General features: G+C 38.9%; 1 protein-coding gene across 1 annotated transcript in view; it reads right to left on the bottom strand.

Moving 5' to 3' along the window:
* Window positions 1-20,061, bottom strand: part of DNAH11 (dynein, axonemal, heavy chain 11) — a 387,500-nt gene that overhangs the window by 95,618 nt on the left and 271,821 nt on the right. Inside the window, exons 63-65 of the mRNA XM_011973963.1 lie at window positions 17,892-18,058; window positions 9,580-9,815; window positions 7,935-8,057 (exon numbers count right to left, since the gene is read on the bottom strand). Coding sequence (XP_011829353.1) covers window positions 7,935-8,057; window positions 9,580-9,815; window positions 17,892-18,058 — 526 coding nt within the window. The remainder of the gene's footprint in view (window positions 1-7,934; window positions 8,058-9,579; window positions 9,816-17,891; window positions 18,059-20,061) is intronic.

Here is a 20,061-nt window from a genome sequence, read left to right as displayed (position 1 = left end):
TAGGTTGGCCATTAGAAGGAAGCCTGGACAGGTCCCTTGTTTCAAAGGTATGGCACAAGGTAACCTGTAAGCCAGGGAACCCAGACCAGTTCCTGCACATAGACACTTGGTTACAGCGGGTTTTAGATCCCCCACCCCCAACACACAGTGAATGAGAGAAGAGCAGCATCAGCGGCTGGCAGAGGCAAGGAAAGACCAGCAGAGAGAGAGAAAGGAAAGAGACAGAGAGGAAAAGAGGCAAAGAGAGAGAGGAAAAGCGGCAAAGAGAGACAGGAAAAGAGGCAAAGAGAGAGAGGAAGAGACAGAGAGGAAAAGACAAAGAGGGAGTCAGAGAGAGAGAGAGAAAGAAAGAAACAGGCAGAGATAGAGGAAGAGACAGAGGCAAAAGGAAAGTCAAAGAGAGACAAAGTCAAAACGAGAAAGAGAGAGAGAGATATACGAGTAGTTAAGAAAAAAAAAAAGTGTACCCTATTCCTTTAAAAGCCAAGGTAAATTTAAAACCTACAATTGATAATTGAAGGTATTCTCCAACCCTATAATACTCCAATACCACTTTGTTGTCAGTGTAAACAAGGGCGTATCCCAAAAGCACTGATCCTTAACCTATCAAAAATCCTTAACCCAGTAACTAATCGGATGGCCCAAATGCATTCAATCTGTAGCGGCAACTGCTTTGCTAACAACTAAAAAAAAAAAAGTAACAGAAATAACGTTTAGAGGAAACCTCATTGTGAGCACACCTCACCAGTTCAGAAGTACCCTAAGGAAAAAAAAAAAAGGAAAAAAAAAAGGTGGGGCAGGGGGCGGAATTTATATAAACAGAGTATTATATGGTAAATTCTTGTCCCGAAATAAATTAACTGCTTGTTTAAAGAAAAAAAAAATTTGTAATAAGTCAGAAAGTTGAGGCATGTCAAAGAATTGCAAAAGTCATGCAAGAGAAAAATGTTATAAAAAAGATTTTATGCAAGAAATGTTGTATAATTCAAAAGTAGGCCTCCTGCATGTAAAAATACTGAAAAAAAAACCCCTCAAAAAAATAGTTTACATGCAAGGTGTATAAGAAAAGTAAAATATACCTTTGGTAAAAGGATTATAAGGAGGCATAAGAATGTACATTTTTACCTACATTAAAAAGTTAAAAAAATTATTGTTTTGAAGGTTTAAGCAAGTTTTAAAATGCTAATTGTAAAGAAAGTTCTGTGTGTAAACATATTAGCTAAAGTTAAAGAAGTATCATCCAGTTTTTCTGTAAACTGGACATTAAAGTAAAAGCATAACAGGTTTTTCTTAAAGCACCAACCTGTTCTTTAGCAAAAATTATAAAAGGTTAAAAAGAGTCTATAAAGTCTTACCTTATGGTCAAACATTAAAAATTAGATAAATATGCCTACAAGGTTTTATTAAAATTAGGTTTAACATTAATAACACACTAATATAAAGATAGAATTTAGCTTATCTGGTATAAAAATCATATGAGAAGCACTGTTAAATGTAAAATGGTATTTGGCTTTCTTTGGTTTAAAAACTAATAAAAATAAGTGCTAAAGGAAATTTCTCAGTAAAAATGCACTAAGGACTATAAAGTCCACTGCCAAGGTCCCCACATTTAAAACAAAAGGTCAATTTCTTAAAAATTATATACTTGGTTTATCTTCCACTTTCCTTTCTCTCAAAAACTAAAAGTCATTTAGCACATGTACCACCCCTAAAATTTCCAGTAAACCAGCACCAGCCTGAAGATCACGTTCTCATCAAAGGGTGAAAAGAAAAAAAACTCGAGCCAGCCTGGGAAGGACCCTACCTTGTGCTGCTAACCACCAAGACTGCTGTTCATACAGAAAAAAAAAGAAAAAAAAAGGTGGGCTTATAACACCTGAGTCAAGAAAGCGCCACCCCCTCCAGAGTTCTGGGCCACAGTCCCAGGGGAAAACCCTACCAAACTAAAGCTAAGCAAAATTTAACTCTTTTCATCTATTCTATTACTGTTTCTTCTTTCCTCGTTCTACTGCTGACCATCTAGTTATTAACATAACCAAGTCAATTTCGCCTCAAACTATTGCATTTAATGCTTGCCTTGTTATACCTTGTGGAGACTGCCAAGTCAAAGACAGCTTTCTACTTCAGAAAAGTACCTCTGTCCCTCCTGATTCTCCTCAGACTGGACATTAGTAAACTAGGACCATTTAATCCAGTGAGATTTCGATCAAGACCCCAGTGCCAACCAGGAGTCTTGCCCCCTGATGTAGAGCTTTCATGCCATACTTGGTCCAACGTTCTGTGGACCACTAAAGAGCAAGAATGGACTGCCCCAACCAGTATTTGTAATTTCCTAAAACCATACATTCATTTTACTAGAGGATCAAAGAAGTTAAAGACTTGAAACAAACTTTGGCAATTAAGACAAGATACCAAGATGCAAATGCCTGGTTAAAATGGATCAAATATTCCATCTGCACATTAAACAAAAGCAATTGTTATGCTTGTACACATGGCAGGCCAGAGGCCCAGATTGTCCCCTTTCCACTAATGTGGTCCTCTAGTGGATCAGGTGTAGGCTGCATGGTAGCTCTTTTCCAGGATTCTACAGCTTGTAGTAATAAGTTGTGCCAAGCTCTCTCTGCTATATCCCAAAGTCCAGCACCCTGCGGGTCAGCCCCCAAGAGGCATCCAGCCTCTATCTCCCAACACTAAGTTCACTTCGTGTCTCTCACAACAGGAGGAAACTTAGCCTTCTTTGGAGACCTGAAAGGATGCAGTGAGTTTAAGAATTTTCAAGAGCTTATCAATCAGTCAGCCCTTGTTCATCCCTGAGCAGACGTGTGGTGGTATTGTGGTGGACCTTTACAGGGCACTCTGCTGAATAACTGGAGTGGCACTTGTACTTTAGTCTAATTGGCTATCCCTTTCACCCTGGCATTTCATCAACCAGAAGGAAAAAAAATAAGACATTGTAAAGCGAGAGAAGCCCCTCATGGGTCTTTCAACTCTCATGGCTGGCTATTTAGGTGCAACTGGAGTCCCACAAGGAGTACCAGATCAATTTAAAGCTTGAAATCAAATAGCTGCAGGATTTGAGTCAATATTTTAGTAGGTGACAGTTAATAAAAATGTAGATTAGATAAACTATATCTATTACAACCAACAGCAATGAGCTTTTCATGAGTTAAAAGAAAAACTTGTGTTGGCCCCAGCCCTGAGGCTACCTGACCTGACAAAACTCTTTACACTCTATGTGTCAGAAAGACAAAAGATGGCAGTTGGAGTTTTAACCCAGACTGTGGGGCCCTAGCCAAGGCCAGTGGCCTATCTCTCAAAACAAAGACAGGGTTTCCAAAGGCTGGCTCCCAGGTCTAAGGGCCCTAGCAACAATGGCCCTGTTAGCACAAAAAGCAGATAAACTAACCCTTAGGCAAAACCTGAATATAAAGGCCCCCCATGCTGTGGTAACTTTAATAACTACCAAAAGACATCATTGGTTAACAAATGCTAGAGTAACCAACTACCAAAGCTTGCTCCATGAAAATCCCCATATAACCATTGAAGTTTGCAACACCCCGAACCCCACCACCTTGCTCCCGGTATCAGAGAGCTCAGTTGAACATAACTGTGTAGAGGTCTTGGACTCAGTTTATTTTAGCAGGCCCAATCTCCGAGACCATCCTTAAACATTAATAGACTGCGAGTGGTATGTGGACAGGAGCAGCTTCGCCAACCCCTGCAAACTGACTCTGAAGAAGATGACAAGCCCTGCTCCAGTCACACCCGGAAGCTGACTGGTCCACGCACGGCTGAAGCATGAGGAAACTCATCATGGGACTCATTTTCCTTAAAATTTAAACTTTTACAGTAAGGACTTCAACAGACCTTCCTCAGATTGAGGACTGTTCCCAGTGTATACATCAAGTCACTGAGGTAGGAAAAAGGCCTTACGGTCCTATTATTTTATGGTTATTATAAGTGTACTGGAACTCTAAAAAGACTTTGTTTGTATAATGTTATTCTATATGAGGTATGTAGCCCAGGAAATGACCAACCTGATGTGTGTTATGACCCATCTGAGCCTCCCATGACCACAGTTTTTAACATAAGATTAAGGACTGAAGACTGGTGGGGGCTCATAAATGATACAAATAAAGTGTTAGCCAAAACAGAAGAAAAAGGGGTGCCCAAACAAGTCACCTTAAAATTTGATGCCTGTGCTGTCATTAATAGTAATAAGTTAGGAACAAGGTGTGGTTCTCTTAATTAGAAAAGAGGCTATATGGCAGAAAATAAGTACATTTGTCATAAATTAGGACTGTGTGGAAATAAATGTAAATACTGGTCTTGTGTCATTTAGGCCACCTGGATAAAAAAAAAAAAAAGAAAAAGATCCAGTCCACCTTCAAAAAGGAAAAAATGGCCCTTCCTGTACTAAAGAACGAACAATGTAACCCCTTAGAGCTAGTAATAACCAATCCCCTTGATCCTCGCTGGAAAAAAGAGGAGTGTGTGACCTTAAGAATCAATGGGGCTGGACTGGATACTCCAGTAAATATCTTGGTTTGAGGTGAAGTTTACAAACGCTCTCCTGAGCCAGTGTTTCAAACTTTCTGTGATGAACTAAATGTGCCAGTACCAGAAATTCCAGGAAAAACAAGAAATTTGTTTTTGCAATTAGCTGAGCATGTAGCCCAGTCTCTCAACATCACTTCATGTTATGTATGTGGAGGAACTGTAATAGGAGATCAATGGCCATAAGAAGCCCGAGAATTAGTACCTACAGACCCAGTTCCTGATGAATTCCTGACTCAAAAGAATCACCCTGATAATTTCTGGGTCCTAAAAGCCTCAATTATTAGACAATATTGCATAGCTAGAGAAGGAAAAGAATTCACTCACCCCGTAGGACGACTTAGTTGTCTGAGACAGAAACTGTATAATGGTACCACAAAAACAGTCACTTGGTGGAGTTCAAATCACATAGAGAGAAACCCATTTAGTAAATTCCCAAAGTTTCAAACTGTGTGGACCCATCCAGAGTCCCACCGGGACTGGACAGCCCCCACTGGATTATACTGGTTATATGGGCATAGAGCTTACGCCACATTACCTGACCAGTAGGCAGGTAGTTGTGTTACTGGCACTATTAAACCATCTTTCTTCCCACTGCCCATAAAAGCAGGCAAACTCCTGGGCTTCCCTGTCTATGCTTCCCGTGAAAAGAGAAGCATAGCTATAGGAAATTGAAAAAAAAAAATAAATGGCCCTGAGAGAATCATACAATATTATAGGCCTGCTACTTAGGCACAAGATGGCTCATGGGGATACCAGACCCCCATTTACATGATCAACCGAATCATATGGTTACAAGCTGTCTTAAAAATAATCACTAATAAAACCGGCAGAGCCTTGACTATTTGGCCCGGCAAGAAACTCAGATGAGAAATGCTATCAAAATAGATCAGCTCTTGACTACTTGCTAGCAGCTGAAGGAGAGATCTATAGGAAATTTAACCTTACTAATTGCTGCCTACACATAGATAATCAAGGGTAAGTAGTTGAAGACATAAAGATATGACAAAACTGGCACATGTGCCCGTGCAAGTGTGGCATGGATTTGATCCTAGAGTCATGTTTAAAAAATGGTTTCCAGCGCTAGGAGGATTTAAAACTCTTAAAATAAAAGTTATAATAGTAATAGGAACCTGCTTACTGCTCCTTTGTTTGCTACCTGTACTTCTTCAAATGATAAGAAGCTTCATCGCTACCTTAGTTCACCAAAATGCTTCAGCACAAGTGTACTATATGAATCACTATTGATCTGTCTTGCAAGAAGACATAAGTAGTAAAGATAAAAGTGAGAACTCCCACTATTGATTGAGAGTCTCAAAGAGGGGGAATAAGGGAGGAGACTACCCCTCATATTGTCTTGTGCCCAATTTCTGCCTCCAGAGAAAGAAAAAGTAAAAACTAAAAGGCAGAAATGAAATCCACAAGCAGGCAGCCCGGCGCCACACCCCGGGCCTGGTAGTTAAAGATCGGCCCCTGACCTAATTGGTTATATTATCTATAGATTACAGACATTGTACAGAAAAGCACTGTGAAAATCCCTATCCTGTTTCGCTCCAATCTAATTATCAGTGCATGCAGCCCCCAGTCACATACCCCCTGCTTGCTCAATCAATCACGACCCTCTCATGCGCACCCCCTTAGAGTTGTGAGCCCTTAAAAGGGACAGGAATTGCTCACTCGGGGAGCTCGGCTCTTGAGACAGGAGTCTTGCCGATGCCCCCGGAAGAATAAACCCCTTCCTTCTTTAACTCAGTGTCTGAGGAGTTTTGTCTGTGGCTCGTCCTGCTACAATATGATCAATTTTACAAGGCTTAACAGAGAGTACATATTCAGTAAATATTATTAATTTGAATTAAATTGTTCTGGCCTGATATTTGTGATAAAGACTTGAAGCTCTATGTAAAATTTGTTTCTAAAATTGAAGACCTCTAGAATCCTCACTGATAGTTAACGACATCCACACTGAGAATCATGACTCAAATTTATCAGTCTTTGGAAATTTCAGATTGTCCAACTATATATGTAATAAGAGTCATCAAATTGCTTACACCTAAATTGTGCTATTGAAGTTGAAGTTGAAGATCAGAGAACATGCATTTCACTGATAAAAATTTTAGGTCTTCATAATAGAGTCAGAACCTTAATAACAAGGATTTCACTTCAGTGACATTCAACATTTTACACTGTATTTTTAACACATCAGACACAGCTACAATTATATTTATGTTAAGAGTTGCAGTTTGTCAAGTGGCTTGTTAGATTGTTCTAAATGTGTGCCTGGGTAAATTTTGGTTTATTAAACAATTATAAGTTGTCAGTCACTCTAAATGGATTTACTTAGTGAGTTGTATGATAAATACCATACTAATCAGTTAGAGACCAAGAAGTTAGTCATCCTGATGTAGGCCTATTTCCACTTGAAATTGACAAGAATAAGCTAGTGATGAAAAAGGGGACAGATACCTTAGAGGCAGAGCGTGGGCGTTAAGGAAGAACAGGGTGGGGGAAGTTCTGAAATTATATCTCTTTGAAGAAAAAAAGAAGAGAGGGAAGGAAATTCAGTGAATTAAGTCTAATGAATGTTGGTTGCTTGTGTGAAGAGGCATAAGGAGTCTCTGGAGTGCCAGTTTCCCCTATGCCCACCCAGACTTGATTGAAGACACAGTTGCTGCACCTGACCTTTCACACATTCATAGGAAAGTGACATGATGACTCCTCAGAAATGGCTTCAAGGCCCCTGAGAGAATGTTCTGGAAAGTACATTTTCTTGGGGGAATGGCCACCTCTTAGAAAGTCACATATAGCTCCTGGAGGGGGTAAGGGGAAGTATTTCTCTGTTGTTGATAATCTAATATTGCTGGCATAAGGGATGATTTCAGGGATCCACTAATGAACTCTCCTTTTCTGAATGGTTACATTTTAAATTAGGAAAAACAGAGCTAGCACATTAAACCCATGCTGATTTTAAAAAACAGTGAATGGATTTAAAACCTAGTTAAAGAAAAATATTAAGTAAACAGGGCACAAGTGATATGTAGATTGGCAGCCATATTCAAGGTGTTCTGCAAATTACTGAAGTTAGAGAAACGTTGGTATAAATTTTAAAAGAGGCAACTATTCTCAGATTTATAACAATGCATTTTTTTGGCCTACAGATCAGAAATTGGATAAAACAAATCTAAAACCACCAAATAAATAGTCTGAAAGTCTGAATTATGTTGCAGTTGCTTTGGTCTTGGAGTGCAGGTGCATGAAATGGAAACTCAGAAATACCACTAAGATTTCAATAGACTGCTTGATTATGAAGCTAAGAAATAGATGCTGCTGCTGAAAATCATTTAGCACGATATATATGTTAAAAATTCAAGAATACTTACTTTCCTTTTTTAATTGTATTCCTGCCAAGTAGTGGATCCAGGACTGGATCTATTGTTTCCTCGAGATTTTCTATTAAGATGACATCACCAAAGGCCAAAGCAGTTTCAATGGCATTCACAAACCTTAAAAATCAGTGGGATTTGAGATAATAAAATGTAAATTGGCACAAAATGTTCAAAATTTTTTATATGATCAAATTATATTTAATGTAGATATTCTAAATGGGACAAACTTAGAGAAAACTATTTTATAAAGTAGTAGTTTCCTTTAACTAGATTACACAGAAATTAAATATGAAATTTTAAGATACATTTTAGTTGTATTTTCCAAGTGAAATTTAATAGTTTGAACTAATAAATCTATATATAGATTAGTTGCTTATAATAGCAACCATAGTTGAAATAAGTGTAAGTTACCAAAATATCGTACATGTAAATTTATTTGATGGGTCTTTCTAAAGTAAAATTTCATGTGTTAAATGCTTTATAACTTGATCAAACTTTTATTTTTTAAATCTTTAAGTTTAGTCACTTACAAGGGTGAGATATCATTTTACTTTGATCTTACTCTCCAACAAATATCGCCCTACCAAAAATAATTTTCTGCAAGTATTCAGATAAGCAAAAACTACATTAAAAAAAAAAAAAAGAAAAACAAACAAACAGAGATGGCGGTCTCACTCTGTTGTTCAGCCTGGAGTGCAGTGGTATGTTTACGGTTCAATGTAGCCTCCATTTCCTGGGCTCAAGTGATCCTCCTGCCTCAGCCTCTCAAGTAGCTGTGACTACAGGTAGGCACCACCATACCTGCCTACTTTTTTTGTTGTTGTTTTGGTAGAGATGGGGGTCTCACTATGTTGCTCAGGCTGGTCTCAAACTCCTGGCTTTAAGCAATCCTCCTGTCTCAGCCTCCTAAAGTGCTGGGATTATCGGCATGAGCTACTGCACCCGGCCTAAGAACTACATTTCCTTGTATAACTACAGAAATTTATTATTTCACTCTATGTATAAAAAGAGGATAGAAGGGTCAAGTGAAATATCCATAGTTCTAAAATTATTCAACATTAACTGAATAGCAACTGCATACAAGACAGCTTTCTTTCTATCAGACAGTATTATCATGATGACTTAGTAACAGAAATTCTTGGAGTAGATTCAGTTCTCAAAAGTGACATGTAAATCTTGACTAAGATAATAAATTAACTTCAGGCATCCAATGTTGGGACTTGTAGCCATGTTAAGATCCTTCTATAGGCAGAGTATAGATTTAGAAATATGACCGTAAACATCATTAAGCCTGGAGGCACCATTGACAATTCTTGTGTTACTATCCAAACACTCCAGAGAAGGAATGTAATATACATCCATGTTGGCTTTAGAAAATTCACATATTTTTCCCCACAGACACAATGTTTGTTCTAACCTTCAATTTTATCTCTTCTTCAGATAATTGGATGCCATCCAACAAGAATGCCTTTTCAACAGAGATACTTTATATGAAACACGAGCAGGCAGATAAACAAATAGCACCAAGTTGTAATACATCAGCGTGGTGGAGAGGTCTAAGAAACATCATGACTTTATACAAATGAGACCCATTTCACAGCAGGTAAACAGAAAGCCAATCTCTTCAAACTTCACATACCCTTTCTGGCCCAAATGTGTGACTTTCAGGTCCGTTCCATACTTATTCTTGATCCACTTAATTCCCTGTTGCTGGGGATCTATCAGCAAAGGCCAGCGCTCACAGTGTGTTAGGATAGCAGCATTTTCGGTGGACATTCTGTCACTGGGCAGCCCTTCGTTATTCCAGGTGGCAACTGTAGCATCATCCGTCAACATGGAAATCAAGTCCAGGCCTTCAGTTAGTGGAATGGAAACCTTTAAAATCAGAGTTGAACGCAACAAATTGGCCACGTGGCAGAGAGAGAAGACAGACAAGAAAAGAAGAGAACAAAGTCATGAGAAAGTAACTCTAGGTAAACACATGATAATTTTCTGTAGATTCTCAGAAGCCAAACACAACTCATCATTAGATGCGATTTGACTTGATAAACCCAGTATTTCATATCTCAGAATTCTGTCAACTGTGGGATTCAACATCGGTTTTATCAATTGCATCTACTGGGCTTCAACTGAGAGAGACTTTGCCCCATACTTTGGTAAGAGAGAATTGACACACCAGGAAGAACGGCAGGACACCAGAAATGTACTTGCTTGTAGAGCAATCCACACCCCCACCCCCGTATAAGCAATGCTAAAATTCAGTATCTTGTTCAGGCACTTCGTTTTTTTTTCTACAGACCAATGCTACAAAGAGATGACCTCTCTTTCTGGGATGGGTTAATGAAAAGTACTCAGTTCACTGGAACTCCATCAACTCCTCAGTTGTGCAAAGGAACTTTGGATGCCACTTCTAGGCTGAGAGGAAATTATCCTTGCCTTGATTGCATTGGAAACTAAGGGGTTGGGGAGGGGCAAGCAAGGAGGAAGGGGCAAGCGGGGTGCACAGAGTGATCCATTTTAAAGAATAAACATAAGTCTTTATAAAAATGGACAACAAATAATGTAGCAGAAATCGTATTAAAGAATGTATTTGTTCACTCCTCCAGTCATCAATCACCAAACATTTATTGAGCATTTTCTACATACATGAAACACTGTCCAGAGACACCAAAATGTGCAGGATGAATACCGAGCTAGCCCCCCAGCTTGGTGGGGTGGTTAACATGGAAGCATGCCTCCATAAGAGACTATAGTAAGAACCCTACCTGTAGTAGGTAGGGGAGGCTATATCAGCAGTAACAGTTTGGTTCATTGGTTTGTCACAGAGCTTCAAAACAAAATGCTGAAAGGATTCCCACATTAAGGCTGGGATGCAATTTGATATGAATATAGGAAAAGTAGCACAATGTTCTTACTGCCTCTGACTACAATGTTATCTTAAAAATGAATCAAACCCTATCTCCTAGTGATATTGAACAAGTCTTGGTATCTGACTTGATACGTAGTTCCCTTAGAGACATAGGCAATTTGATCTTTTAGAATAAGCACTTTTCTATTGGCAAGAGATATGTGCTTTGTTACCTTCTACTTAATACAAACAACTGAAACAATTGGGGGTTGTGAGTAACTTTGATTTCTGAAGCTCTAAGGACTAACAGAAGGGGCACCTGCAGGTTTCATATCCAAAATCAATGGTGTGAGTACCTACTCTGTGCAGAGTAGAGAGCCAGGGATCAAAGAGAATATCAATCTCCCCCTTTTTTCCTGGTCAGTAGGGGAAATAAAACCCATTTCAAAATAAATGAAGAAATAAAACCCATCTTGATCTAAATGAAGACACCTACATTAAAGAATATCATAGCTACAATGACTACTTTGAGACTCAAATTTTTAGGATGTTTTAATAGTATTGTGTCCAAATAGCTAGGAGCATAGCTACCTACAGAATTTTTTTCATCAAAATATTTTTTGATAGTTATAATACAGGCATCATTTTCACAATTAGTATTAACCGAAGTGTAGGCTGAGGAAAATAAGCCTCATTTCATACACAGGCATGCACCATATGATATTTTGGTTAACGATGGACTGCATATACAAAAGTGGTTTCATAAGATTATAATGGAGCCAAAAAATTCCTATCACCTAGTGACACTGTAGCCATCATGATGTTGTAGTACAATGACATTATTTTAAAAACAAATTTTGTGTAGACTAAGGGTACAGTGTCTACAAAGTCTACAGTAGTATACAGTAATGTCCTTGGCCTTCACATTCACTCACTGACTAAGCCAGAGCAATTTCCAGTTCTGCATGCTCCGTTCACGATAGGTGCTCTATACAGGTGTATCAATTTTAGTCTTTTATGCTATATTTTTTCTGTATCTTTTCTATGTTTGGATAGATTTAGATGCACAAATACTTATCATTGTGCTACAACTGCCTACCGCATTCAATAAAATAACATGCTGTGCAGGTTTGCAGCCTAGGAGCAATAGGCTATGCCATGTAGCCTAGGTGTGTAGTAGGCTGTCTTATCTAGGTCTATGCAAGTACAACAAAAGGCATTTCTCAGAACATATCCCCTTCATTAAGTGACATATTAGAGTATACTTTTTTATCATAATTAACTTGTCTTGTCAGAATTTCTTGGAGTCTGCAGCAAGGAAAATGGGTTTGGAAACCAAGTGTAAAGAGGGAACCCTTTAGTTCAAAGTCTGCTTCTAGAGTCAGCCTGTTGCGAGGCTCCATCTAATTGCTCTATTAAGTAGGGTCAACATGTTGTGAGTCAGGATGTTACTAGGAGGTGGAGCTGAAAGAAAAAAGAAGGCTCACTCTTTGGAAAAGAACCATTTGCTAGAGAGAAAAGACAAGGCTGGAAGCACATGCCATGAGCCAAAGTGAAATTAGTCATAACACCAAATGCCCGTCTGGCCTCTAGAAACTGACCAACTGGCATATTCCTAAGATAAAAGGGTAACTTCCTGTGGAGGTAATACTCCAAGTTTCTCCTAATGTTACAGTAATATAACAACTCATGTGTACGTAAGGCTTTACCTGTTCACAAAATTTATTCATATAGATTCATTCTTGCCATTTTTTCATTTAACCCTTACAAGAGTTCTTCAAGGTAAATCTCTATTTTATTGCATAGGACACAGAGGCTTAGAATTAGTGCTTTTAATAACTAATTAATAACTAATAACTAATTATTGGCACAAATAACTCCACATGTTTGCTCTGTCTGTAAACTGCTGGGTCAAAGCAATGAGTGGAGTGCAAAGGCTGCCTTGAACTTGCCTATGATTCTGTCCATCTGCCCAGCAAACAGCAATTTTGGATGGAAACAACTTTGGAAAACAGTGTAATCTGGACCCTCAAGGCTGTGTGTGCCCACAGCCCCTGTCCTTTTCAGCCACTACCCTCTGTGTTACTGTTTTCTCCCTGTCCCATCCCTCAAACTCATGCCCCAGTGGTTGTACTTTCTGACAACCCTTCCCCCATACCCTTTAGTATCTTAGTCCTGTTTGGACCAAATTGCCTTATCTTCTCTACCTGCTTGTCTTAACCAAAACCAGGCTCTCCCCCAAGGGCAATGGCTGTCAACCCCAGGCTGGATATAGTACTTATGGGAGAGCTTTAAAAAGCTGCCAACAGGCATAGCTCTTCCCCCAAGTGATTCAGCATCAACGGGCATCAATACATTTCAAAAGTTCTCTCTCACATGATTTTAATGAGAGGCTGGGGTGGGGTACAAGAGTCATTGTTCTAGAGTCTCATTTCACTTGAGGGCCTTCGCAAGTGGAAATAGTTCATTTTCCTCCCTTCTTACCTCTCTCTCTCTCTTTTTCTTTCTTTCTGAAATAAGGTCTCACTCTGTCACCCAGCCTGGAGTTCAGTGGTACCATCAAAGCTCGCTGTAACCTCTAACTCCTGAACTCAAGTGATCCTCCCTCCTCAGCCTCTTTGCCACCACAACTGGCTGGGTTAAAAAAATTTTTTTTTGTATAGATAGGGTCTCACTGTGTAGCCCAGACTGGTCTCAAACTCCTGGCCTCAAGGGATCCTCTTGCCTTGGCCTCCCAAAGCACTGGGAGACGTGAGCCACCATACCCAGCAGACAGTTCATTTTCTTAATAATCCCATTACTGAAAAGTGGGTGTGGGAAAGAGTTGCCATTCTTCTTTCTTCCCTGTAAGTCAACCCAAATCATGATTCTTCCATCTTTAAGTCAAAATGCCACCTTTAAGACCCGTGGACTCCAGATATACAATCTCCAATCTATTTCCTCATCTTTTGAATGATATAGCTATTGGTCCTTCTCGCCTTTCCAAGTTCTGCTTTCAATCCTTGACAACCTCAGTGCCCATGTAGATGACGAATCCCCTCTCTGGCCTTGACATCTTTCATGTTAAAGCACTGTATTTCCTTTCTATGCCAGCATGCCGGGGGAATTGGGGGAGGAAGCGGATGATATCAGAATCACCTGGGAAGATTATACAACACCCTCATCCATGGCTTCCGATATGCACACCCCCTCCTCCCATGATGGTGATGTCTTTGGAGCAGTATTAGAGTGCCTCCTTTTTTGATGGGAAATGTTGTCCCAGACATTGTAACAATCTGAAATTATTTCATCATTGAAAGCTAAAATTCCTGTACCCAACTCTTTATGACTGTCTACATCTCTTTCACATCTTTAAACATAACACTTATTCTAACAAATACTATGAACACACCAGGCCTTTACCCTATTTACTGTTTTACTTTGGCAAAATATACTTAACATAAAATTTGTCATTTTAACCATTCTAAGTGTACAGTTCAAGTGGCATTAAGTACATTCACATTGTTGTACAACCATCATCATTATCTATCTCCAGAACTTTTTCATTTTCCCAAACTGAAACATACCTATTAAACAATAACTTCCCACTCCTCCCTCTCCCAGCCCCTGGTAACCACCATTCCACTTTCTGTCTCTATGAATGTGAATGCTCTAGGTCCCTCGTAAAGTGGAAGTATTTGTCCTTTTGTGACCGGTTTATTTTAATTTTTTTTTTTTGGAGGGGGATGGTGTCTCACTCTGTCGCCCAGGCTGGAGTACAGTGGCGCGATCTTGGCTCACTGCAACTTCCACCTCCTGGGTTTAAGCAGTTCTCCTGCCTCAGCCTCTTGAGTAGCTTGGATTACAGGCGTCCACCACCATGCCTGGCTAATTTTTAGTAGAGACAAGGTTTCACTCTGTTGGCCAGACTGGTCTTGAACTCCTGATCTCAAGTGATCCACCCGCCATGGCCACTCAAAGTGCTGGGATTACAGGCATTAGCCACCAGGCCCAGATGTGACTGGCTAATTTCAGTTAGCTTAATATTGACAAGGTTCATCCGTGTTGTAGCATGTACCAGAATTTCCTTCATTTTTGAGGCTGAATAACATTCTATTGTATGTTTATACCTTATAAACATAAGATAAAATCCATTCTGTCCATGGACACATGAATCACTTCCACCTTTTGGCTATTGTGAATAGTGCTGCTATAAACAATGGCATGCAAACATCTGTTTGAATTCCTATTTTTACTTCTTTGGGGTATATACCGACAAGTAGAATTTCTGGATCATGTGGCAATTCCGTGTTTAAGGTTTTGGGAAACTTTACCATATTTTAACACTAACTTCTGGCTAACCTCCCATCTCTTTTCAGCCGAAAGTGCTCCTCCCATTCCTTAACTGTTCTGCTAGTCACTGCAAGACTTTCCTCACCTCCTTTCTTTCTGGCTTACCTGCCTATAAACCTGGCTGGATTTGGCATTCTCTTCCCCCTCTTTTTACTCCTATACTTTGAATATTGCTGATGAAAGCTTTATTACTGTGACTATAAACTCATCTTGTCCAAATACTCTTGGGTTTCTTAAAGCTGTGTGGCGACTCTTACCATCTACTCCCCTGTTGCCCTTCACAGTTATTTTTGATATTTTTACCACTCTCCTCAAAGCTGTTCTTCTAATTTCAATTTTCTTTGGTTTGGCCAGCTTGCACTGCATTTTCCTACTTCCCTGAAGTAACAGAGACTAGCAGGTATGACTGCTTCAATTTTCTATTAATATCTGTACCCATGTCCATCTTTGTCTCCATACTCCAGAAAGGGCTAGATATATAAACTAAGAATCTGTTTTAATCAATTGAGATGACAGTGTTATACAGAAAATAGAGTCCTGGAAATCAGGAGGTCTGATTTTCTATTCTCTATGACTGAAGTGGAGTCATTTGTCTGTCTCAGTTTTCTCATTCGTACAAGGAGTATCTTAAACTAGATGATTTTACATTGTGCAAATCTATTATTTCACTTGACTTATGGGTTTGAATTTTCAAATTTAGGGTAAGCTACTTTATACTTACATACAAAATGCTACACTTTAAGTCTGAAAGTAGCCTTTTAAAATCTCTAACAAATAACCCATAATATTAGTAAGAAAACAAAAGTTTCATGCTATTCAATAACATGATGATCTGAGTTTGATTTTAGTTATCACTTCTGTTTAAAGCACTTTTCCAACTATAATTCTGTAGTTTACATAATTAATTTTTATGTTCTTGTTGAAACCATCACTAAAATAAGAAAAACTATTTCCATCTTTCATCATAAGCAAAAATCAAATAAGGCCAGATGTAGTGGCTCACACCTGTAATTCCAGCATTTTGGGAGGCTGAGGCTGGTGGATCACCTGAGGTCAGGAGTTTGAGACCAGCCTGGCAAAACCCCATCTCTACTAAAAATACAAAAAAATTAGCCAGGTGTGGTGGCAGGTGCCTGTAATCCCAGCCACTTGGGAGGCTAAGGCAGTAGAATTGCTTGAACCTCGGGGGCGGAGGTTGCAGTGGGCCGAGACCGCACCATTGCACTCCAGCCTGGGCAACAAGAGGGAAACTCCATCTCAAAAAAACAAAATGAAACAAACAAAAAGCAAAACAAAAACAGAAAATCAAATCAAAATGGATTAAAGACTGAAATGTAAGACCTGAAACTATAAAACTTCTGTAGGAAAAATTGGGAAAATGCTTCAGGACATCAGGGCAAATATTTTTTGGGTAAGACCTCAAACAAATGCAAAAATGGGATCGTATCAAGCTAAAAGGCTTCTGCCTAGCAAAGGAAACAACCAACAGAGTGAAAAGATAATCTAGAGAATAGAAGAAAATACTTGCAAACTAGTCACCTAACAAGGCACCAATAACCAGAATACATAAGGAACTCAAACAACTCAATAGCAAAAAAGCAAAAAACTTGATTGTAAAATGGTCAAAGCACTTGAATAGATATTTCTCTCAGAAGATGTACAAATGGCCAATAGGTAACATGAAAAATGCTCAACATCACCGAGTCATCAGGGAAATGTAAATCCAAATCACAATGAGATATCATTTCACCTCAGTTAGAATGGCTATTATTAAAAAGACAGAAAATATTAAATGCTGGTGGGGATGTAGAGAAAAGGGAAAGCTTTTGTACTGCTGATGGAAATTTAAATTAGTATAGCACTACAGAAAACAGTATGCAGGTTCCTAAAAAAAATAACTACCATATGATCCAGCAATCCAGTTGCTGAGCATATACTCAAAGAAAGGAAATCAGTATGTCAAAGAGATATCTGCACTCCTATGTTTACTGCATCACTATTCACAAGAGCCAAGACACGGAATCAACTTAACTGTCCATCAACAGATGGGCAGATGAAGAAAATGTGATATACATGCATAATGGAATACTATTCAGCCATAAAAACAATGAAATCCTGTCGTTTTCAGCCACATGAATGGAACTGGAGGACTTCATGTAAGTGAAATGAGCCAGGCACAAAAAGATAAATATCGTGTGTTCTTACTCACATGTGGGAGCTAAAAAAGTGGATCTTATGGAGGTAGAGAGTAGAATGATGGTTACCAGAGAACTAGAGGGAGGGAAATGGGGGAGAGGGGATGCAGAGAAGTTGGTTACCAGGTACAAAAATACAGTTAGATAGAAGAAGTAAGTGCCAGTATTCAACAGCACAGTAGGGAAATTGTAGTTCATAATTTATTGTATATTTCAAATAGCTAGAAAGGAAGAATTATAGTGTTCCTAACACAGAGAAAAAAATAAATGTTTAAGGTGATAGATATCTTACTTACCCTGACTTGACCATTACACATTGTATACAGGTATCAAACTATCACATTACTCCGAAAGACATATGAGTATAATATATCAATGAAAACATTTTTAAAATAATGAAATATGAATTTTGTAAAAATAAGAAAAACTGCAGCACATAAGACACACCTTCACCGTGGAGTTTCTGGTCAGTTTTCATTACAGAGGTCCAAAAGTGTCTGGCATATACGTGGGTTTTACTACGGAAATCGCAATATGATCTTTCTACCTGTTGGCAAGGTAAGGAATTGAACTTACCTTCTGTTGAAGAAAGGGAACCCACTCGCAGTGCACCAGCTCCTGGCGATACTGCTTTGTAAAGGGTCCGACATAAGACACAAATGCTGCCGTGAGAAGAACATCTCCACAGAGTGTCTTCTCTTGAGCTTCAAAGGACTTAATGGATTGACCCCAGCGAATCTTCTCTGACTGAAAGATGAAATTACTCAGCTGTAATTGCAGGGTGAACGTCAACTCCACAAATGCTTAATGCAATTACCTCATGGCACAGTTTATGTCCTTCCACACAGTCACTAGAAGGAACAGAGTGTAATGGTTTGGTGTGACTATTATAATCTTTCATGTGTTTGAAACCCATCATTATGATGGAGTTCTCATACTCTCCTCAGTGGAGTTTATCACAAAGTGACATTAGTTCTTTAACATCTCTTCTCACTGGACATCCCAACTCTTCCATTATGATTGAGGTCCTTCTTGAAAGGCTGACAGTCTCTCCCCTGTCCCTCTGGGAGTGGAGGATGACCAAGAGCTGTGGCCAAGAATGAGCGATGTTAGGATTACTTATTTATTTGACAAGGTCTGGTTCTATCGCCCATGATGGAATGCCGTAGCACCATCTCAGCTCATGGCAACTTCTACCTCCTGGGCTCAAGCCATCTTCTCACTTCAGCCTCTCAAGTAGCTGGGACTACAGGCATGTGCCACCATGCCTGGCAAATTTTTGTATTTTTTTGTAGAGATGGGGCTTCGCCATGTTGCCCAGGCTGGTCTCACACTCATGAGCTCAAGCAATCCACCTGCCTTGGCCTCCCAAAGTGCTGGGATTACAGGCATGAGCCACCACACCTGGCCTGATATCAGGATTTTTAATGTCAGCCTAGCTGCTCTCCATTCTTCCCACTACACTGCCCTAGTCAAACTTTTTATTTACTTACCTATTTTTAACATGCTGGCAATGGTCTGATTACAGACGAAGGGAAATGACAAACACAACTCTTCTTAATTAGTTAAAACATAAAGCCGAAATAGCCATCTATTCTGGATTCTACTAATGAAAGAGTAGCATTAGTAGTTACTAAAATCAGGTTAGTTTTCTAATATAATCATTAAATCAGTGGAGGAAGCTATGATCTATGTAAAAAGGTGGAAATCAGGACTTCACAATACTCTCCAAGAACGCTGTTGAAGTCCTTATATCTAGTTGGATGGCCATTTAAAATCTGATTTACAGGTTAAATATCTGAAGCCCTTAATATTGGATTTGAATAAAACTGCAATAAATATGTATGGATTGACTGAACTGCAGGGTAGTTTACTAATTTATTTTGTTTCAACGTATGCTAAAAATACAACATTTTAAGAACATGCAAATTAATGGAACCTGAAAAGAAATCAGCAATTTGTTAGTACAAGCAACGAGGCACCCTATGAAATTTTGCTTTCCCCATGAAAGTAGATCGACCACAGAAAACAAAAATGATGTCATAATGGATTGGAATGCCAGTTCCCTGCAAGCCATCTTAATATCTACAACACTGAGGTCGGAGGTCATGAAATTAGCATGTGAAAATGGTTATCAAAGTGGTTTCAAGATCATCTCCTTGCTTTGCTTGATAAAGATCACCGCAAGTTAACTATATAATTAAACACTAAGGAACTTCAGCTCTCTAGCCCTCTACAGAATTTATTACTTTCCTTCCTCAGCCACAGACAACATATCCATTAATTTTCAGGAGGAATCTCTCATTCACCTACCCTCTATCTTTGTTGTTTTTGGTTTGTAAAGGATAAACAATAAAATGTACCCACCTCATTCTCCAAAACAGCTTTGAAATTTGAAGATTTACTAAACATAGACTTATTGGCTATTGAAATCGTCAATAATTTTGCTATAGTATCCATGCAACATAAATCATTACTGACATTGGCTAACAAGGGTTTAAGAGTTGGAACATGTCCTGTAATAAATTTCTAGACAGTTAAAAATCACTATAATTTTATTCTAATGCATTATAGATTGCCTGTAATGTCATCCTGGCTGGGGTGACCCATTTCTAATTTTGAACAGCTGCTCAACTCAGGAGTTAGTTAATGATTAAATATAAATTGCCTGATTTATTAGTCTGAATGGCTGAGCTTCCAGGTCAATGCTATATAGACAAAATCATCAGTCTTGATGTTTTTCAGA

The sequence above is a fragment of the Mandrillus leucophaeus genome, unplaced genomic scaffold (assembly GCF_000951045.1).
Source record: "Mandrillus leucophaeus isolate KB7577 unplaced genomic scaffold, Mleu.le_1.0 Scaffold140, whole genome shotgun sequence".
In the NCBI taxonomy this organism is placed as follows: Eukaryota; Metazoa; Chordata; class Mammalia; order Primates; family Cercopithecidae; genus Mandrillus; species Mandrillus leucophaeus.
This window is presented reverse-complemented; position numbering and strand designations above follow the sequence as displayed.